The sequence below is a fragment of the Palaemon carinicauda genome, chromosome 35 (genome assembly GCF_036898095.1).
Source record: "Palaemon carinicauda isolate YSFRI2023 chromosome 35, ASM3689809v2, whole genome shotgun sequence".
NCBI classification, from domain to species: domain Eukaryota; kingdom Metazoa; phylum Arthropoda; class Malacostraca; order Decapoda; family Palaemonidae; genus Palaemon; species Palaemon carinicauda.
In genome coordinates, this window is record NC_090759.1 from 59869316 (window position 1) to 59893315 (window position 24000).

Genomic DNA, 24000 nt, shown 5'->3' on the forward strand with positions numbered 1-24000 from the left:
AATACGTCTATTTAAAACAAACACATCTCTCCTGACATGAGTGGGATGTGTTTATTTAGTTATATTTAGGTTTTTGTCTCTATTTATATCACAATCCCTCTTTTGAAAACATCCGAGTCAATTTTTGTGTAGTTATGATTTTTTTGTGATGTTGAAATTTTTTTTGTTTATAACAAGTTACTCTTGACATTCGAAGTTGAATTTTTGATGATGACATATTGCGGGATATTGATTTATTTTTTAAAGATCTTCGTAGATTTATTTTAATAAAAGTTTCTGTAAATAACCCATGAAGTAACTATGTTGATATTCTAGGGATGATTTTCTTTCGGGATAAGTCTTAGCGAGATTTTTTTTCCTCAAATAAGTATTTCAGGACATTATCTCGTGAATATTTTCTTTTTTTGTTGAGATATTAAGAAACCTCAATATCCTAATTAGATCAGACTACTGTACAGTATATTGAGTATTTCATGTTTATTAAAAGTTATGTAGGGATTGGATCTTTATAAACAGGATATATATATATATATATATATGTGTGTGTGTGTGTGTGTGTGTATATGTATGTATGTATGTATATATATATATATATATATATATATATATATATATATATATATATATATATATATATATATATATATATATCTCCATTGAAATATAATTCTTCATCTATTCCATCTGCCTGTCTATTTGCGCCAAAATGTAATATATGTGTGTTTAATGGAGTATATATCTCCTTTGAAATAGAATTCTTCATCTATTCCATCTGCCTGTCTATTTGTGCCAAAATGTAATATATGTGTGCGTAAAATGAAGTATATGAGGAAGTATAAGATTAAGTATCCTAATTGTATCAAATGTCTTATAAATGTAAAAGTAATGCGTGATGTAATCATTAAAATATATTATTCTACACAGCGCATAATTTATCTAATACGAAAAAGAAAAATGACCAGATTTTACGTACAGCGACGCGTAGTCATGCATGATACGATGATATCACTAGACATTATCATACTCAATATAAGTTTTAGAAATGCACAATGCCATGATAAAGCTACTTTATCTTATACATATAATTTTATGGCATGTGTAATATTATGATAGCACAATTTATTCTACGTACAGAAGATTTGTGTGATTTATGATATTATGATAACACTTAACACGTTATCCTAAGCGGGAGAAGAGGATTTGACTGCGTCTCTGTATCTCCTCACTTTTTGAAGTAGTGTACTGTTCTCGCATATAACCAAACTCTTTGTATGTGGGAGATAAAATCGGGATACAGGCGTGGGGAAAAGCGTCTGGATTGGCTGCTACTTGCTATGCTGGAGAGAGAGAGAGAGAGAGAGAGAGAGAGAGAGAGAGAGAGGAGAGAGAGGAGAGAGAGAGAGAGGAGAGGAGAGAGAGAGTGATGGTGTTGCCGGAGATACTTGTATGGTGCCAAAAGGCCAAGAGACTGGCACCCTGCAATACAGGGTAAAGGAATTCTTTTTTGGTTTATGGTGGTCCTCATTTTGTTTGTTGCTCTATTGGATATAAAGATTACTTGTATGTATATACAGTATATATATATATATATATATATATATATATATATATATATATATATATATATATATATATTATATATATATATATTTATATATATAAATTATATATATATATATATATATATATATATATATATATATATATATATATATAGAGAGAGAGAGAGAGAGAGAGAGAGAGGGTATAAATATATATATATATATATATATATATATATATATATATATATATATATATATATATACAGTATATATATATGTATATATATATGTATGTATATATATATATAAATATATATATATATATATATATATATATATATATATATATATATATATATATATATTTATATAAATATACGTATATAAACACAACCATATATATATATGAGAGAGAGAGAGAGAGAGAGAGAGAGAGAGAGAGAGAGAGAGAGAGAGAGAGAGAGAGAGAGAGAGAGAGAGAGAACTTGTTACGCAGGAAAGATGTGTTGGTTTAATTTAAGCCAAGTAAAATCCGCATTGATCTTTTCAAGTAGCCAGGCAACGAGTGTAAAGATGAAGAAAAGAATGCGCTTCTCAAATATCTTTATATGCTTATTTGTCTCCTTTTTTTTCCATTACTTCCAGTTGTAATTAATGTTAATGAACCGGAATCTATTGATAAAATTATATTTTCATATGTTATCAGTTTTTAAGGTAAGAAAGCACTGTCGTTTTATAATTGACATAATACTTACCGTGTTGGTTTTCACACATCGATTTGGCTCATTGCTCCTTGCATCAGGCATCTAAGGTTGATTGCAATAATGTTTAATCCACTGGTTAATCCTCTTCTTTTATATTGAATTGTTTCACAGCAGAGCTTGAATGGAATAACGACTTGCATGAAATGTCAACTAACGATTTCGTTATTTTAATGTTAGGTACAGTTGGTTTCATTAATTCTGGTACACTTCATTGGAAGCCAAGGAGACTTCTGACAGCTGTACATTGCAGCAGAAATGCTGTGTTTAGCAAAAGAGAAACTGTTGGTAACGCTGCTTGTTAAACAGTCGCCAAGCTTGTAAACACGTCATCAGAAACATTTTTATTAATTTTACGGATTGCTGTCAATCAAATAATATTATTTTTCTATGCAGCACTTTGTAAAATTGATAAAAATGCTTTTGATCACCAGTTAAGCTCAGCGATTTTCTTTTAACGGACACTGTTGGCAACAGTTTCTCGTTTGCTAAATAAAGAGTTACCTGTCTCCTTAGCTTCCCGTGAAATGTACCGGAATTAATGAAGCCAGCTGTACACCTGATAGACTTCAACAACATTAAAGTCGAATACTGTATTACAAATGAGTAATCGTAGTTAGTCCTATCAATGGTTAATGCAGAAGTTGGAGTAACGCTTCAATTCGTTCAGCTGGAGATAACGTTTGTCGAAACATCTATCGGGGCACTTTTTCTTTGTTAATCTGTTACGGGTAAACAGTGCAAATCGGCAATTTTCTCAGGATTACTTGTACATGGTTGATTAAATAATTGTTTAATTCCAATGCCACGCTTTGAGATTCTCTTCCTGTTTATTACTTCTCTTACATATAACCTTCTTTTCTTTAGAAGGCATTGCGTTTGCTTTCCTTCCTTGTAAATCCCATCCTTTTTTTCTTGTTTTCTTAAAGCCTAGGATAGAAAAGGACATTGGTTTAACGCACTTTAATCGATTCTTAGCAAAGCAGCAAGTGATTGTTTATTTGTGTTTACGACAGTCAGGGCTTATTCTCAACGACCTTCCTAAAGAAACCAGCATTGGTGTATTGTCTCGTATATCCAGTGGCATTGCTGATATAGCTGCCAACCAACGTTCTTAGGTATTAAGCCAAGTTTGTGTGTGCGTGCAGATGTGTGTTTGCGTCAGTGTTTTGCCCACATGTTTGTCCATGGAGATTTTAGCTCCTAATAGGTGTATAATTGATCTTTGTGAAAGTTTTAGCTTTGTAATGATACAAATTTTAGGAATGCTAAGTACACAATACAAAGTAAATAGATTTTCATAAATAATGCACTGGGACGAATTATGATTGAATAATTTATATGAAGATAAATTCAGTTAGAGAATGTAAATTTTATCTACTGTATGTGATAATACATGAGTAAAATATCTTGAGTAACAAAATATATGCTTAATTTCAAAGCATTTAGTTCGAAGAACATAAGAATATTTAAGATAACCTGAAATTAGCCACTTTATATTTGGCACGAGAGGAAGAGATAATTAAAACTATTTTTTATACTTGTATAATAGCGATCAGTGAGATTAGTATACTTATCCTTTCCGTGCGTACCCTTATGAAAATGCTGCCAGGGAATTTCACGCTACTACTACTACTACTACTACTACTACTACTACAAATAATAATAATAATGATAATAATAAAAATACGAACATAAATGTAAATTATTGTTCAATGAATATGATCTTTCTTATCCATAGCTATTCAGTTTACAAAGTTATTTTGTTTTGAAAACACAAGTTTGAGGAACAAAAAACTTTTATAAGGAGTCTTGCGGCGTCGATTAACCATTTCTTTATGCTATTGAGATTTTGGCACATTACACTTTTCAGTCCCTTAGGAATGAAGAAGTTCTGGTATATAAGGCGGCATGTGACAAAATCTGAAATTGGAACTTAATGTAAGATGTGAAATACACGCAGATATGTGTATTTACTTATATCGTTTATTTTTTATTGAATAGTTAAGGGAATATCTATTAAAAGAAATAGAAAATATTTACATTTGTTTTGTATATGCAGTTAGATAATATGTGAATTTGATTATGCACAGCTTGTGTTTAGAATCCGTGACAGAATTTGTATTGTATCAATATTTATAAATCAATTTCAAAGTAAGAAAAATTAAAATATCGAGATGCAATTTAGATATAAAAACAGCCAACACAATATGTTAATTGTAGATATATATTTTCCTTTCACTTTAATACAAGTAAGATATGAAATATCTTGTTACACAACTTTTATAACTTACTGACAAATCTTAATCTTATATATATCATCCCAGACACTTCCTTCTAAGCTTAAGTAAGTGTTTTTGTTTGGTTGAGCTGACAAGAATTGGAGCCAAGTTCATGCTTCTTTATTATGAGTTACTTGACTGCTTTTGGTTTGCGCATTATAATAGAATTTTAGCTTGCAGCTATTTATTACATGTTCGTGACGTTACCCCTTTTGTCTGGCGGCTCTTTGAAACGTTATCTCTTGAGTGCGAGGGTTAGGATGGGAAGTCATAGCTTCAGCATAGATTCAAGCTTCTGTTTCATCTCAGCATTAAGCTTTAGCCTTAGCTTAGTTTCAAGCTTTAGCCTCAGTTTAGTTTCAAGCTTTAACTTCAGCTTAGCTTTAAACTTTAGCTTCAGCTTGGCTTTAAGGTTTAGCTCCAGCTTAGCTTTAAACTATAGCTTCAGCTTAGTTTCAAGCGTTAGTTTCAGCTTAGCTTTGAACTTTAGCTTCAGCTCAGCTTTAAGCTTTACCTCTAGCTTAGCTTCAAGCTTTATCCCCTCATTACATGGTAGAAAAGGGGTATTATGGCTGACATCCGTCATTGAAAAAGGCATTCCTCTCTCATGTCATAGCTTCCAATGTACTTAATGACTCCAATTAGTGCATGCGGAAGTTGGTCACACCGAGGCCCCCAAGCAGTGCAAAAATTCATCTTCTTGCATGCTGTGTTACCTTGGTCATAACATCTGAAAATGCCGGAAATCAAGACTTTCCCAGTTGACCTTTATGTTGTCACACATGTCATTCAATTTTTTTTTAAAAATCATGACTGTCTGCTTTGTTTTGAAGCTAAAAATTTGTCTGGTTTTCCCCAGAATTATAGCACGTCTTTCAAGTAGTGTTATTTTGTTTTCTGCTTCATTATTTCCTATTTACTCGTGCAAATTCATATATTTTCTCAGAGAAATGCAGCTTTTTTTTTTTTTGTAGATTTATCTGCAGGTTTCTTTTAGATTTAGTTATATAAATCAGGTCAGTAGTGTGTAGACTATGAAACGAGATTATTTTGGCAACGGAGTAACTTACAGAATCCTTTCAAGTTACCGCATTTTCTTCTATATTTATCGATTTGTTTATTTATATAGTGTTTATAGTTAGCCCGTGTAGTTACTTAACTTTAAGCTGTCATCGCCCAAATGATAAAAGTAAAGGTCTAGTTATGTTGGTTTAGTCTTAACTGATCTTCGTTAAAAGTAGATTAACTAGAGGTGACAGCTTATGTGTTGTAATATTACTTGGCTATTTTCATTTTAGCGGAAGGAAAATACTTGTAGATTCATGATTTAATTATTGGAGGAACCAAATGCCTTAATGAAGCCAAGTTCCGTAGGGTAGGGGAATTGAGAAAATTATATACAATGTAACGATAGATCAAAAGTTATAGTATTGATTCCGACTGAAATTGGTTATAACAATCTATAAAATGATGTTTGTAGTGGTTGATGTGGATCGAAATTGAGTCTCTCTCTCTCTCTCTCTCTCTCTCTCTCTCTCTCTCTCTCTCTCTCTCCGCACACACACACACACACACACACATATATATATATATATATATATATATATATATATATATATATATATATATATATATGTGTGTGTGTGTGTGTATGTATATGTGTGTGTGCGTGTGTGTATTTGTGTGTTTGTATGATCTTGTATAGATATGTATATATCTTTATTAGGTATGAAAAGGCTTGTTCTTTTTCCTCATCGTTAGTATATTTACCCAAATATAAGATAATATCTTTGGTTTATTTGCGTATTATAATTCTATTTGTATTGAAGATAATTGTTAATAAACCAAAGGAAATTCGTTTCGTCGTTTGAATACCCAAGAAAGAGAAACAAGGGGCGCTTGTCCTTTTAGAAGGTGAGGTTTTGAAATCCCCGACACAAATGTTTTATTTATGACGGGAATTGTTTACCGCAATGCCAGGTGTAAAAAGGTGGCGGGTGGGGGGGGGGGGTTAGTCTTTGCGCGAGAGTTTCACCTTGGCACCGGGACGCTGTGGCACCAGGATCTTCACGTACCCCTAGACTTGACAGGTGGTACCGGCTTCGGCAGTTTAAGAACGTCCCATGACTGCCATTCTTGGAAACGTGAATCTAGCCTGTTGCAAAGCAGTATACGTTTTGGGTGAAAAGTATAGAAATGCAGCAGAGTTTGATTAAAATCGTACTTGAGGAGTTCATATTTTCTTTTGCCTTAACTATGTTCCTCCATGTAAATGGCACATACCTATTACTACACCAAGGCCAATCAGTCTTTATTAATACTTAAGACAGTAACAGGTGCACACATGCATAAGAAGGTAACATAGTTCACGTTGCCGCTAGTCATACAAATACATATATACATGGCAGTAATACGTTCGCCGTGTCGTTATTTTTCTGTTACTTGAATGGGGAACACTGATAAAAGACTGGTGACGCCAGCACATAAGTCAAATCACGAAGCAGTTCGTTGACCTCCCAGCCTCGCCCCTTGGATTTATGCCGAATATTAGAAGCCATGCTATCTGATATATATTAAATCTTAGTGTTCCGGCTCTCAGAAAGACTTGAAATAAGGTTGCCAGCCCCTGTGACCTACGACATTGACGCTAACCGGCAAGTCCTTTACTTATTTGACTGCTTACGTGAATAATAAATTTCGCAGGAAAAAGCCCCATTTATCTCTCTCTCTCTCTCTCTCTCTCTCTCTCTCTCTCTCTCTCTCTCTCTCTCTCTCTCTCTCTCTCTCTCTCTCATATATATAGTATTACAGCCATAAATAAACTAAATCTTAGCATTTGTCAAGTGATCACTATATGACACTGATAAACCCCTCTAGTGTGACAGCGAAATCAAAATGGACCACTGACTCACGCAACAACAGTCTCTGGTCTACAAGAACAAGAGACACCATGTAAGCAAGTGTTTACGTTTGTTCATTGGTACCTTACGAATGCCTCGACACGTATGTGTAAACTTTACCTGTCTCCCCTGACGTATCCTGTTGGGGAGTTAGAATTGTTTTTTTTTTAGGGGGGGGGGGGTGGCTTAGGTAGCTTGTACGCTCTTAGTCATGTGAACGAGTTTGTTATATCAGGTTCTGTCTGTCTGTTTGACTAAATGTTCCTGGTTGTGATTATAGGGGTTTGGGCTGATCATAATCTTCGATCCTTTTATACAAGTTTGCTATATCTCTGTGATTATATTTAATGTGACATGTACTTGTTGGTGATAAGATCTTCTTCTTGTCTTTAAGGTTTATGTGTTGCCTGTGTATACCTGCTTCCCTAAAACTTTTTTTATGTTGCTCTTCTACTAATATGTACCTGTTTGCTTTTAGAGCTTTTCTTGTCTTGGATACTATGCTGCTACTCATGTGCACCTGTTCGATTTAAGACAATCTTTGATGTTGCTCTTCTATATATGCGTTCCTTATTACTGCAAGACCTTTCCTGAACTTTGATATTATTCTCTTACTCATGAATACCTGTTTTCTATGTAACTTTTTCTCTGTATGAGATTACTCTCCTACTCATGGGTAACTTTCCTCGTCTTTCATCCTGCCCTCCAGCTTTTGTGCATGTTTGCTATAAAACCATTCCCTTCCTCTGACTCCGATATTACGCTTCTACATGTGTGCATTTGCTTGCGGTGAAATATATTACTTTATTTGTGTGTTGTCTTTCTTAAGTATTTCTTTTATAATTACTTCTGGTTAAGGCTTCTATTGCATGGTCTGTTTCAGATATATAATAAGTGTAACGCATCTGAATTAGATATAGTTTATCTCTCTCTCTCTCTCTCTCTCTCTCTCTCTCTCTCTCTCTCTCTCTCTCTCTCTCTCTCTTTTATTGGAGACATTTTTTGTCCCTTACAATAGTGTTTGTCGAGTGTTTGAGATACCTCAGGCTAACTATGCAATGTCTCCACAATAGAAATTAATTATTTCTGAACATATGTTTTTGGAATTCTTGAAGATCCCCATTTTTAGTGATCTTAAAATTTTTATCATTCCCGATCACCGATGAATATAAAAATTCCTTGTAGAGATGTGGTTAATATAAGGAATTGTGAATTTAGAATTTCTGTAATTATCTAAATTTATCTATATAGATAAATACTGATTAAAAATTCCAATGTGATTGCATTTTTTGAAAATTAGGTTTTTCCATTTTCATGATTTTTAACTTTACTTATGATCTGAAAAGGTTATTCAACTTCTTCAAACTATGGAAACCAATTTATGATGTAACAAGGAGTTCCCTCTCAGACACATTACCCCACCAAGGAGTCTGTTTCACCAATCATCTCTCAAATGATCTCAAAGATCCGTGTAAATGAATGCTACTCCATGAAATATGAAATTCCCAGTGTCTCTTAAAGATCTCGAAAATGACTCGACCCTTGACAACATAGCCTTGATTAAGAAGCAGATATTTTGCATCTGCAAGAGGCGCTACTGTCACTTCTAGCATATGGTTCTTGTCTTTAATATTTATTAGAAGATTTCATGTTTTTCTTATCGATTTGTTAAACTTCCTGAAGAGTCGCTGTTGAGAGTTTTTAATCAACATTGTGTTGAATTGTTTGGTGTATGGTTCACTGCCGCTCTTCTTGACAGGGAAATATGTAAATATATTATGCATAAATCAAGAGTTTAAAAAAAAAAAAAATACTAAGGCTTTCTCTTGTCGTTTTGTTGAATTTATTGGAGAAACGTTGATGAGGCCTTAAATGCCTGTTGTGTTCATGTTTGGCAAAGGGACATTTGTTGCTGTTTTTAGTTGACAGATATATTGTAGTGTTAAGTGTTGTTTATGGGATTGTTTTCAGTAATGTTCATATTACATGAATACTTACTTAAGCACGTAATATCGTTTATTTTACTCTATGTCCAGCGTATTTGTCGATAATCTTCTACAATTAATATATGGAGGGAATCGATTCCACACACATACATACACGCGCACGCACACACACACACACAGACATATATATATATATACATATATATATATATATATATACATATATATATATATATATATACACACACACACACACACATATATATATATATATATATATATGTGTGTGTGTGTGTGTGTGTGTGTGTACATACATACATCCATACATACACGTAAATTCTCAATTAGTGGCAAAACTTTGCCATAGGTCATAACCAGGTCCTTTAGATTCTCCCTGAAGTCTAGTTATTAATTTTCATTTCATTGCATGTTAGAATGACTGCTTGAATATTGCTATATTATGAAATACCATTCGAGATATGTTCATGGTAAATGTACTGTATGTAGAGGGCATATCCTTAGAGTTTCAAGTTTATTTTTTATATTTGCCTTCGACAACTTCGTTGCGGTAAAGGTTATGATTTAATAGGCGTATGTTTGTATGTCTGTGTGCTTGTGATTTGCATAACTCAAAAACTTTTTGACTGAATCTTATGAAATTTGGTGGGATGATGGCCATGATCCAAGGATAATTTAGTTAGACTTTGGGAGTGATTTGGTCAAAGGTCAAGTTTTTTTTGCATTATCATCGTCAATTTTTATCCGATTTGCATGAAACTAGTGCCAAAATGTGCTTAATTCAATTTCCTACTTTATGCTATACATGATATAGCGATGTCATTAACCTTGTTTGTGTTTTTATTTGTTTGTATGTCTGTCTGTGTTTGTGATTTGCGTAACTCAAAAACTATTTGACCGAATCGCATGAAATTTGGTGAGATTATTGGTCATGATCCAAGTACATTTTGGGAGTGATTGGCTAAAAAATCAAGGCCAAGAACACGAAAAGGTAAAAAAAACGTCTTTTTGCCATATTGTGGCCAATTTGTATCTGATTTACATAGAATTAGTGCCAAAATGTGCATAATTCTATTCCATATCCTGTGATATATGTGTTTTAGGATTACATACTCGCAACATCACCAGTTTTCTTGGTGACAATATTGGTGGTAGCGAAGGTATGTGCTCTACCGAGTGCCTGTTCTAGTTACTTATGATTTCTCTGGACTGTTTTGTTTGTGGTTTTCCGGACCAATTTGAATGGGTTTTCTTTTTTATTTGAACGTTTGTGATTGGTTCTTTCTAGTTTGAGTTTTATCCTGTTTATTAGGTCTCGCAAATTCTAAACACCTTATTGGTGTATTTCACTTCGTTGATTTTGTAAAATTCATCTTAAATAAAGTGCATTCAAAGCCGGCGTGTGGATAAGTTTGACTGTATTTGAAAAATACGTATAGGTGTAGAAAAAATACGCATTTTAGGGAAGTTTTGATTGTTATGTATAATGGCAGTGCAGTCGACTGTTTGGAAAATATCTTAGGATTTAGTATGATGAAAACTGCCAAGATTAAAATTTACTCCATGCTGCCCTTTACTAGTCACCTTTAGCCTTCCCTCGTTTACATGGTGATTTTGTTGCCGTTTTTGGCTGGCTTGAAGCCCCTTACCTTTAATTAAACTTTATCAAGATGATATGAAATTGGCCATCCATTTACCCTTCACAGAAATGATAGATAATAATGTTAATTCAACTGTATACCTTCACGTAAATAAGTATTAAATAATTAAGGGTTATGGTGGCCTATTGGAAACGTCCGTGCCTGTCGATCAGTCGGGCTGGGTTCAAGTTCCGGTCAAGCTCGATGGTTTCTTGTAGTGTCTAAAACCTCACTATCCTCGTGAGCTAAGGATGGTAGGTTTGGGGGAACTTGTAAGGCTACCTACTAGTCACCAGCAGCCATTGCCTGGCTCTCCCTGGTCTTAGCTTGGGTGAAGAAGGGGGTTGGGCAATGCTCATATGTATATATGTATATATCTAAATTTATGATTTATGATGTTAACCACATCTATGTAGGGCATTGACCTGTCCGTTGCCTGTCATTCATAAGTTACCTTTAAACGTTTAAATCTTAATTTTGATTTCAGTCAACCTACAATTAATCACATATATAATACTATAACTTCAACCATCTGCCTGCCATTACATAAAGAAAAGAACAAAAAGATACGGTTTACATAACTTGAATCTCATTTGGGATTTACAACCTGCTTTTACGGTCTCCATGTCAAGTCATGACTGTCTCCGTGTACCGGGCATATATCCTTGCCGTGGTACAGAATTCATTTCATACTTTTAGTAGAATAGATTCGTTGGGCCACCTATAAAATATTCATTATGGGAAACATTGTTATGGGAGTTCCACTGGAAATATTAGATTCACGACGTGGCTCAGGAGGCTTCAAAATGGTTGTAATTTTCAAATAGTGTCTGATCCGTTTGCTTTGAAGGTGTTTGTTTACTTCCGTTTACGGTCAATTAGATTCCTTATTCCTAAGCTAGATATTAATGTGTGACTCGGTCGATCAGTTAGTTCTTTATGCGTGTTGCAAAAGATTTTTCGTAATTCAGATCATCCATTACATTCAGATCTTCCCAGATTGTACTGTCCTGGAGGAAGTATTAGATGTGTAGTTAATTCTAATACCCATGCCTTCTCCATCATAAGGCACAATACTACACAGTATTCTAGACTGAAAATGATCTTCCTAAACTGACTCAGAAGTTCAAACGTTTGTAAATTCGTGTTTGTTGAACAGGTTGACTTGAGTCTTGTCTTATAGTCTATATGTGACAGATCTATTTTAGCGTAGTTTTTTAATCTTGAAATTTCTTATATTTTTTTAATACTACTTATGTATAGTTTATTTGCTGATCTCTTATATCCTTTCCCATTCTCTTATTTTATTTCCGCTCTGGGCTTCTTTCCCTGTTGAAGCCCTTTGCCTTATAGCAGACTGCTTTTCCAGCCAGGGTTGTAGCTTGCCAGGTAATAGTAATAAGAAGTGTGTTTGCTTATGGGTTTGCTTGAAAAGTGATTGCTTGGTCCACTTTGCTGAAGAATTTACTCTGTTTTTTTTTTTCTTATAAAATGTTTGAATTGTTGCATGTGTTAATTTCTGTTTACTTCAAATGTTTAGCTCCGCTTTGTTTACTCGCAATCATTTTGTGTAGTTCTGTTTGCTTGATTATTATTTACTTATTTCAATTTGTTTACAGTCTGTGCCTAATTTCATTTGAATAAAAAGGTTTTTATCGATGACATTTTCCTTTTTTGTCAAAATGTTTTAAAACCTCATCGAGGTTTCCTTTGAAGGTGTTTTCTTTGAAAGTTTGTACACAGCCCGTTAGCTTTAAAGATTTGCAACTCTCTCTGGCTGAATAGTGTTTTCTTTAAACGTGTTAACTTAGTCCAAGTTACATTAAAAGTGTTTAATTGAATCCGGTTTCTTTTGAAAGCGTTTTCTTCGAAAGCGGGAAAGGCCAGAGTTCTTATCCTTGAAAATTATCAGCTCCCACCTGTTGCTTGGCTGATTAGGGTAGCTAAAAAGTGGTTCTATTTGAGCAGCGTGAATGGAAAAAAAATACGATAAGAGCTAATTGAGATCCAACTTCTCACACAACAGTGAAATTGCATTTTTTTTTCGTCCTTTCTTTCATTATGTGGCAGGGACATGGCTGACTTTATTCAAGTAACATGACAAGCTTATACACAAACGGTTAAGGATAACAGTGACATAAACTCTGATAATATGAAACATGCAATAGCAAGCTTAAATAGGATTTTCTATTATTATCAGTGCGTGAGAGAGTTTTTTTTGTTACAAAATTTGTCAATTTTTTTTTTATTATATAACATTCCTGCCTCTGCCATCGATTACGTAACTTGTTCAGCACATTTTAAATCTGATGTAAGACTTCTTGCTTATTGCATTGTTGATGCCAAAGCTTAGGGTGAGAAAAAGATTGACATGCAGTTGCACACGCAGAGAGAGAGAGAGAGAGAGAGAGAGAGAGAGAGAGAGAGAGAGAGAGAGAGAGAGAGAGAGAGAGAGAGAGAGAGAGAGAGGTATATTATGTTTTTAAGAAATATTACTGTATAAGTAAAACAAGACATTTGAGGGATTGATAGAATATATTATTTTTCAAATCATGAGTGTTAGCAAATATTCATGAATGGTGCACATTCTAACACATCTCGTTCTTCTTTTCTTGCTTTTTTATTTAAATCTATTTAGGTTGTTTTTGTTTGGTTAATGATCTTTGCAATTGTGATTGAAAGGTTTTTCATTACTTAGGTCATTTATTCAGTTCTATCCTGATAACTTACGAATAAACTACAGTATATGACATAAAAAGATTTATGAAATTTGCACATATCATCATAGCTAGCTTGATACAAGAGTAGTGTTTTCCTAAGGAATATTTCTATGTCAGGAAATTTTGTAGATCTTCACAAATAACTCATATGTTTTACTTACTCTAATACTTCCCCCTTCCTCTTACTCCCTTGCATCTTTACTTATCTTTTTTTTTATTCTTATTTATCCTTTGCATAATTTATATACACTTCTCTAGTTTTCTAATTTTATCGATCGCTTTTCGATGCACATGATGTCACATATATATTTCCACTATGCAGCCTTTGATATCTGTATGAAACACTTGATATTTCTTATTTCCTTAATCACCGTATTTTAGGATGAATCGATGATATTAATACCATCAACAATAATAGCATTAATAACACCAACAACAATACTAGCATTAATAACAACAGCAATGATAAATATAGTGGCATTAATATTGAAAATTTTGATGATAATAATGCACGCAGCATTATAGGATAAGTCTATAAAATCATTAGCTTGGTAGACAGTACATGAAGTAATTTTAGATATTTCAATATGAATTAAAACTCGTAAAATTGTATTAGTTTGTTTAACTTGAAACAGCATAACGAATATTACAAATAGTAATTAGAAAGCAGGATAAAGATTATAAAGATAACGCTTTTATTGTGGCTTGAAGTAAGTTTGTGATAAATGAACGAGTGAAAAAATTATTCTGTTAGTATTTAGATGCTGGTCATAAGTTACTCCCATTAAAAAAGAATTTTTTTTTTTGGGGGGGACATAATATATTAGCGTAAAAAAGAGAAACACTTCATGTTTCAAAGGGTGAGGGCGTTTGAGAAAATGTGACTAAACAGCTGTACCAGAAGAAAATGCAGGGAAAACCTCGACATCAAAATTGTATTTGTTGATGGTTGAAGTATGTTGTGTTAAATATATTTCCTGAGCAATGGCATACCTATGTTGAAAGGTCCGGGATCATTCGGGATGGGCAGACTCACTTTGCAGTGGGAAGCTCCTGGCACTGAGGATTGCGTCATGTATCTTTTAAGGTTACTCACAGGATTATGTTAATTTAATTGCACCTTGGGATAAAGGTATTCACTTGAACACAGTTTATGAATCAACCATCATCGTGGTTAGGTTTTTTTTTTTCCCTTTGAATTCAAATAACTTTCTTAAGTATTAACTGCGTGGTTTATATTATTCATATTACCAATTTGATGAAGATAGTTACTTGAAACCGATTATTAATAAATTATGAGGATATTACGAAATTTAAGTTTTTCAACTTTTTTGCGGTTAATTTGTTATATTTTGCTCTGGAAAAATGCAAAATATATGTTATGCATTCAAACGCTTTAGATTAAAGACTATTATGGAAACGTGGTAATAAATCATCATTATCCCTTATGCATCAGAAACTTGGAGCCATACTAAAGCCTTAGAACATAAGTTATCAAATCAAAGAGATTATCATCCAATTGCTGATTAATTCCTTTGAAATTGAAATAGAAGAAATGCCCAACCAATCTTAAAGAACCATCCAACTGAAGGTATAAATCACAATATTTTTGCAGTGCCAAACCGCGCACTATCAACAGTCAATCCGTCACTTAGCTAAGTCAGTCTCAATTCGTCATTGCCGGAGTCCAGACACCAACGTTTTATTTTTAGTTAAGACGCCATGACATGAAAATGTAACTCATTCTGTTTACCAGCGAATTTACTTCTTGTATATTTTGAGATGCACGCAGGCGGATCTTAATGTTTGGCCTTGTATACAACTTCGTACGTCTGGTTAGCATTCAGTGGAACATGTCGTCACATCTCGTTGGGAAAGAAAATATCTTTGAAAATTTCATATGGGATATTAGACGATTTAGTTTTGAAATTTAAAGAGTGGGTAGGATGAAATATTCATATTGTTGAAGATCTGGGCTGTATTTAGAATTGCAGAAGATTTTCCTTAATTTACTGGTTTCTATTTCTGCAATTCTTTTTTTCTTCATTATTTTTGCTATTATTACTGTATAACAATACACCCTTAGTCATTCAAGAAACATGGCTCGTTACGATGTAAACATTCCTGTTCTTAACAAGTCTTGGAATTAATTCGCTATCCCCTTATATCTAATATGGCTGCAAAAAAAAAAGTCAACTAACTACCTGACACAATTTACTTCACTGTTTGAGTCCAGAGAGGCACCAAGGCTTATTCAAGGGTCCTACCTTGATGCCCCACTTCCCTGAGCAGAGAGGTTTACATCTGGATTTCGACTCTTCAATTATGCGTAATATGAAAGTGCATCATCCATCCACTTATTGTGTGTAATAATAATCATCTGCCGGTATTAAACTCCCTGTTGAAACTTGTCATTCAGGCCAGGCCAGTCTCCCACCACTGGCCCACGTATAATCACGGTTTATTTAGGTGCCTCATTCAATGTCATTATACATAACGTTCCTTCTTTGGTGCCCCCTTACTCACCACACCTATGATCCTTTTTATAAAAGATTGTGTCTTGCCCTTGTGACCTCTTACCTTTCCGTCGTTTTTTTTTTTTTTACTGTATGGATGAACTAGTATTGATATAAACTGCTTGCCATATGAAACTTCAATTTTCTGCTCACATCCATTGCCAGGGCTGAACATGTGTGACCTGAAACGCGTATCAATATCCCGTGAGTCATATTCATTTCTGGGCCAGCAGGTGATTGTGTTTGAAGAGCCTAGAGAATAAACCTTATAATGCCTTTGCTTTAAGAGAATTTGGTCTTACTAAAAGATGATTATTTAATTGAAGAACATGCTTCTTTAGGAGAATACTTTTAGACTGGAGAGAATGTTTATTTCTTGGTATTTTAATTAATTGTAAGCCATTTATACGAATTTTGTTTTAACTTTTGTATTATATCTCATTCGGAGTATTTATTTTCCATATGTAAAGTCGATAGGTATATTTGGTACTTGATAATATTTGATTGGTTTTGTATTAGAGTTGGCCCTTCCGTGCTTTATACCCATAATGTTGATTGTATGAATGCCATTTTGTAAAGTTTGTTTATGTGAGGCAGTGATAGTTCCTGTTATTTTTTGTAAGATATTTACTCGAAATCCATTTAATGATATTCCGTCATGGGCCAGACTTTTACAAGACATTTATCCCACCGTTCTTTGAATGAGTCAATGGCACAATTATAGCATTACTGTTCATGGAGTGCACTCGAGTCGATCATCTTAGCTTAATACATTTGTTTTTGTCGTCTCATTTGTAGACTGGATTCATCCCCAGTATTAGAAAATTCTGATAGCATATAATCACCAAGTTAGAATAACAAACTTTAAAATTGGAGCTTCATATTGATTATCATCATAGCAAAATGCTGCTTACAGTGTTCTTTGCGTATCATAATATAGACGGAGCTAAAGGTTCATTGCAGCATCCGGTCTCAATCGTAAACTTCTTAGGTTTCTGCCTTTTACTTTGCACCCCAACCTTTTGGGTTTTTCGTACTTGATTGTCTTATGTCTTGAATAGCGCTCCTCTTATTTTCCATTATTATTATTATTATTATTATTATTATTATTATTATTATTATTATTATTATTATTAGCTAAGCTACAACCCTAGTTGGAAAAGCAACATGCTATAAGCCCGGGGCTCCAACAGGGAAAATAACTTATTGAGAAAAGGAAATAAGGAAACAGAATAGTGTTCTTTAGTGTACCCCCCAGCAAAAGAACTCTAACCCTAGACATTGGCAGACAGGTAATACCCAATCCTAAAGAACAATGCTTTGATTTTGAAGTGCCCTTCTCCTAGAAGAGCTACTTACAGTACCATAGCTGAAGAATTTATTCATCCCTATCCAAGTGGAAGGTCACCAATAGTTAACCTCTTGGATGAATTTTGTGACTTGATTGTCACGTTTATCTACTATATTTTAACACATAATTGGCTTAATATTCTTCACTGCTTCTTTCGAGTATTTCAACTCGAATGAAGAAACGTCTTGTGGTCTAGTGTCAAGGTTTTTCTGGTAGGCGGTTTTTCATAGTACTAAGACATTTTTCTGTGTGTCTTAGCAACTAGGTGACAATTTGTTCTATTTTTTAAGGACTAGACGATCTGTTGTTCGATTTTTCAGGTACCAGGCGGATAGTTACTATGGTTTCCAGCTACTAGCGACCAGTTGATTTAGTTTTGACATGTTATGGATCTAGTTGCTTTATTTTAAAAGATGTGTGACTAGCTGCTCCTTTTCTGGCTACAGTCCTACTACTTGCTTACTTTTCAAGCTACTAAACTACCAGTTGTTCGGTTTTCCATCGCCTACCGCGGACTGTGTATCCTTATGGATACTACCATGTCAGTAATCATAATAAACAGCTTTCACACCTGTAGAAACCTCATTTTATTAGAACTTTTTGAGTTCAATAACTTTGAAGACCTTCATGTATGTTGCAGCTATTATTATGATCCTTGAAACATGATTCGCCATTGCTATGGTTTGTGTAACCCGTTATATAATCAGCTTTAGCTATATTATAGCCTGCGTTCCTAACCTGACAGCATTACGTTGGAGAAATTAATCCTTTAAGACTTTTTCACCTTGAATGTTTTTGTAGCGAAGAAAACCAGTTTAGTTGAAAAATACAAAGGGTGGAGAAAAGGCGGACTCATCCATAATAGAATCAAGACACCTGAGCAGAGGTTGCTTAATTTCATTTTTATTTTTGAGAACCAGAAAAACTATCCTAATGCCTGTTTAATTCAAATAAATTTGTAAGATTCATATATTATCCGATGAGATAAACAACACTCGTAATTCGAACAATTGACGTTCTCATGCCAAATAAACAAGAGTGGTTGGATACTGCTAAAATCCAAGGTGACGGGAAACCAATTTCACTTGAAGTTAATGGACCAATTTGTTTGAGGGAAATGCAACATGGTTGATTAACAGAGAGCTATGTTAATATCGTTCATTGTCTTGTACTGATTGTTAAGCATTTTCCACCCACAAAATTTTTTGAGGTTAGGAATCTTCTACATGTATTATCCTGATAAGTCTTTTTTCACTGATTTTTATTATTTAAGAGTCAGGTGGAGCTTCCTCTGAGGCTGTATTTCGAATCTATTTACTTTGTTTTTTTTATATACTTTTCATTTTAAACTTTGCTTTGATTGGAAAACTCTGAGAAGTAGATCTGGTATCTGCTACTCTTCCGTTTTTCAGCAATTAATAGATTAACTTAATGCAACCTAAACAAAGTTAAAGCTCACATCGCTGTATACAGTAAATGTATAATAAAAACTTTTTACACTAACCAGAAAAAAATATACGACACTTAAACCATGGAAAATGTCTGCAAAATGTATATTTTAACAGGGAAAATGTATGATTTTATTTCATCTACATATCCTCGTAGGCATCACATATGTTACTGTGCGTATTTACATGTATATTGCAATGTTAACCCCTGGTTCTGTGTGACCGATTTGGCTGAGCGCCCATTATATGAAATGTTAGACTCTAACCGATGCCACCACCACCACCACCAGCAGCCACGAAGTCCTTGGCATCAGTGCCAGATTATTTCCTTTACCTCCTCGTGCCACCCACCTGCCTACCATCGTTTCTCCTACTTACCTCAACCTTCCCCTTTTCACTTGTACCACACCTGTATCTCTAATAAATTACTCTTCTTTTTCTTTTTTTTTAGGACTTGCTTAGTGGGTTAAGCTTAAGAATATACAATAGTTATGTTGGACAAGTTGATAGTAGCCAATTTTGTGCCGGCAATGAAAAGTGCCATATTGTCTGTATTTAAGAAAGTTTTATGGTTTTTTACCTACATTTAATGCGTCATTTTATTTTTTAAAGAATGAGATTCCCTTTCCTACTAAAGATCTGTCTCGATAATTCTGTTCCATTCACTTTTACTGTTACTATTTTTTATGAAGCTTACTAACCTTTGGCAATTCTTAATGTAAGGTTATAACGATGCCGTAATAAAAGTCTATTTGAAAGTAAATTTTTTATTGGTTGTAAAAGTACGGTTATTTTGATTGATGTTATTGCATTTGGCTATATATTTCTTAGTCTTGGTAACTAAATGGAACCCTACAAATCCTAGAAATTTTATGAGCGGTTTTTAAACTTGTGGATGAATAGATGAAAAAAAAATATAAGGTCTGTGTTTTTTCTTTGATGTATTCAATTGAAAAAATAACAATTTGGGCATTTATTTACCTCCACCTTTCTTATTCTGTAGTAGGCTCTGTGGTGATCTTAGAATAGCAACATTCTGCTTTTGCATCTGAAGTCACTCTTGGGTATTCTATCTTATGTCTCTTCCTCTTGTTTTTTTTTTTTTTTTTTTTTAGTTTTTTATAGTTTATATATGAAGGATTTAATTTAATGCTGTTACTTTTTCATTACTTCTATTGTAGTTTATTTATTTCCTTATTTTCTTTCGTCACTGGGCTATTTTCGCTGTTGGAGCTCTTGGGCTTATAACATCCTGTTTTTCCAGCTAGGGTTATAGCTTAGCTATTAATAATGGTAATAATAATAATGATAGAACTTCCTCTCTTTGCAGCGTTAAGGACCACAACGAGAACCTCCTGGCCCAGGAATCGATAACAGAACGCATCCAGCATATAACCAACCGAGCTCAGCAACTGGACGACCTCATGTTCTCTTCGGCGGCCCCTCCCACAGCGCCTTCTACAGCAACCACCACCACCACTACCACCACATCCTTACCCGAGGGGCACTACGGAAGAGTCGAGGGCGACCAAGAGGTCAGTTCTGCGTTCTAGAGAGAGATACAAATCCACTGCACAGAAAGAGAGAGGGAGAGAGAGGAAGAGAGATTTCAGCTCTGGTCACCAGCGAATGTTCTTGTGCTGTTTCTCAATTCCCGCTTCGCTTGCACGCTGGCTGTTGTGACCTAAGCTGACCTTCTCATCATCCTCCTCCTTCGCCTCCCTCGTTTTTGACCACCTGCTGACCCTGGCATCCTACTGCACTAGCACCAACACCGTTTGTTTGCACTGCCACAAGTCATTAGTTTGTTTGTGTGTTAGTTTGTTCGTTCAGCACTAGGCACTATTAGAGTTTTTTAGCTCATCGCATTCTCAACGAAGGGAGAATTTGGTCTTTGTTTTGGTCATGACGTCATCCTGTTCAGGTTGATGGAATTATTTCAAGAAGACTCGTTAAGACTTTTTACTACTATATAATTAAAGTTTAATCTTAGAAATAAATAAATGATATGTATTATTCGAAACACTCTTTAATACCATGACGTCATGAACAATCTTAGACCCTTTCCTTCACACGTGATGTACATTAAAATGCTGAAGTAATTATGCTGTACATTTGCAGCCATGGTTCTTACTTTATTTATCCAGTTAACACTTCATTGCCATCTCCTCTGTTGTTACCATGCGACTTGAAAGCATGTGCATCGTTATCTTGTAGTTAATTTACTAGATTTAGTACGAATGTGAAGGAATTAAGATTTTATTTAATACAAATGACTGACATTTTTCACCGACTTTAACTTTTACTACAATTGTTTCTGTTAGTTAAACCAGTAATATAATGATCTCTATTAGTATGAAGAGTCTGGAGATATTCAGGAGGCTCCTAACTATGCTTGCTTAAGAGCAAGGGCCCGTGCTGGCATAAGGTCAACTCATTTGAAGCCAGCCATCCGATCAAGAAATATATATAATGAAAGCTCAGTAGGTTAGTAGTAAATTCCATTAAATTTATTGATTTAATTAATAGATAGGAATATATATTTTATGCAAAATACCTAACCATTTTCTTAAAGTTAGAGAAATTATATTTATTGATATACTTTGATCAACAATTTCAAATGATGGATTGCAATCTTATGTTATGATCATGGGATCTATAACGTCATACCTGTTATGTCTGACATGTAAATGCCTTCAATAACAATTTTGACGTTGAAAGTAAACGCCACCTGTTACTAATTTGAATGAAGACGTGTAACGTAGTATCGTTTGTACAATTAACATTTAACATGCAACGAATCAGGCTGTGAAAAGACCGGGTAGCATTTGGCGTGGTAGCAACCACCGCCGGTGTAAATGGTAGCTGAATTTCTAGCGTAAGTTACGTCACAGATTTCATGAGTTCGCTATTGTTAGCTGAGTTGTTCTGGCACCGTGTCTTTGATTCTAGGAATGATGACTTCTTTTACTTTGTGTTTTATAAAAAACTAGCTTGGGTGCCAGTTCCATTAAATCGTGGGCCTTAGTTTATGATTAAAATTCACTCTTATGTATGATCAGTAATATGCAAAAGATTTTGGTCTGTCATATTTTCTTCTCCCACTCTTATTTGGCAAAGTCTATGAGATAGTTTTGATGAAAATAAATATATTCCCATATAAAATATATATGCAAAAAAAAATTTTTGTGGGTTATTTTGCATCATACCCTGTTAAAAGCTTATTTCCATTTTTTTTTCATAAAGACAGAACATCATCTCATCTAATTCTAATACTTTATTAGTCTTATTAGTAGGGTGACAAAAATCCCAGCTGTTTAAATGTCTTAAGACGTGTTTTTTTTTTATATATATATATATAGAGGAAAATGGTATAATTTGATTATATATTGCAGTATAACGTTGAGTCTAGATATGTCTGCGCAATGAAGACTTTTAAATATCGATTTTGCTTTTTTTTTCATTGACTATTTGTTACTTGACTGCCTAGTTTGTACAACCAATGACCTAGGACTTTGTTCATTACTTATGAGCCCTCTAGCATAATACGTTTTCTTTTTTTACGAATTAAATGTCAGCAAAAAACTTCTATTTATAGGTGAGAGGGCCTTGTCATGGTATAGAAGGCCTTAATCGGATACTTTACTAGATTTACTGTTGATTTCGTAAAGTGATAATTAAGAAAATAAAAAACGTAGTAGTTGAGCTCTTCCTTCAAAGCACAGCAAGAAAGCCAGTCATTTTCATTGCGTCTTCTGTTGTTGTACGCATGCGTTGGAAGATGGACAGGCGATCTCTCATTGGCTACGGTAGTTTCCCTGTGTTGCCTAACTTAAGCTTAACTGGAGATTCCACTGTAACTCGTTACTTATTTTAGATGTTTTCCGTGTGAGTATGTACCATACTTTTTTCTAGTTATTTTTCTACCATGGTCTGTTTGCATTTGATTTTTCTTTTATACAATTATTCGCTCCCACATACTTTTTCACCATTGCTATTGTTCGCATACTTTGTCGTTATGGATATTCTTCTGTTATTCTCCTTAACCATGGTTAATTTTCATAGTTAATTTTTTTTAGTATATATGTTACGTTTTCGATCATTTTTTTACCAATATTTGTTTCCACCTATTAAATTTTTTTCCATTTAAACCATTATAAGAACGTTTATAAGACTTACCAGAAATTTTATATATATCAGAGACTTGAAAGTACGAAATACACATGACGAAACTTAAAATACTAGCAAATCAAATCACTATGACTTACCTGTAATTTTCGATTATAGATTACTTTGACATACATACAAATTACAAGTTGTATAAAATCACAAATAGAAAAGGTAGTAGTGGGTTCAGGGAATTAGTGTAAAATTAGTAAAAAGTACAATAGTTGTCATGTCTTACTTTGGCAGGATTTATTTCACAGGCACCTTGGTTGTAGTATTTGATTTGTTTGTCAGAAATTATAGTTGTAGATTTTTGGTAGAACTGGGATTGATTGATAAGACGGTATTTATGTCTCTTGTTTTATCACTGGGCCCTATTTATTTTACATATTAAATGGATAACTAGTCAAAGGTTATTCACCGGATGAATAAGGGTTATCCGTCTTTTCGCAGAAGATTCCAATGTTAACATTTCGTTGGTAAGAAGTAGTCATCGTTTGCTGTGGAACCCCATATTAAAATATTATAGGTATATAAACAATCGCACTTATTCAGCAGCCCTTGTGTGCATTTATGCAACTTGTGTTATAAAACACTTATTCATATACGCTCACATACATACACTCCGAAGGGTAACACTAGAAAATGTAGTGCCAATTATTGGTCTGTGACTTTGAGTAAGGAACGTTCATAAAATCTCGACTACA

At 34.0% G+C, this 24000-nt stretch overlaps 1 protein-coding gene across 14 annotated transcripts in view; it reads left to right on the plus strand.

The window, feature by feature from the left end:
* LOC137627785 (uncharacterized) overlaps positions 1–24000 on the plus strand; it is a 481638-nt gene that overhangs the window by 135872 nt on the left and 321766 nt on the right. For all 14 annotated transcript variants that reach the window (XM_068359127.1, XM_068359129.1, XM_068359130.1 and 11 more), the window contains one exon: positions 20457–20661. In XM_068359127.1, coding sequence (XP_068215228.1) covers positions 20457–20661 — 205 coding nt within the window. The remainder of the gene's footprint in view (positions 1–20456; positions 20662–24000) is intronic.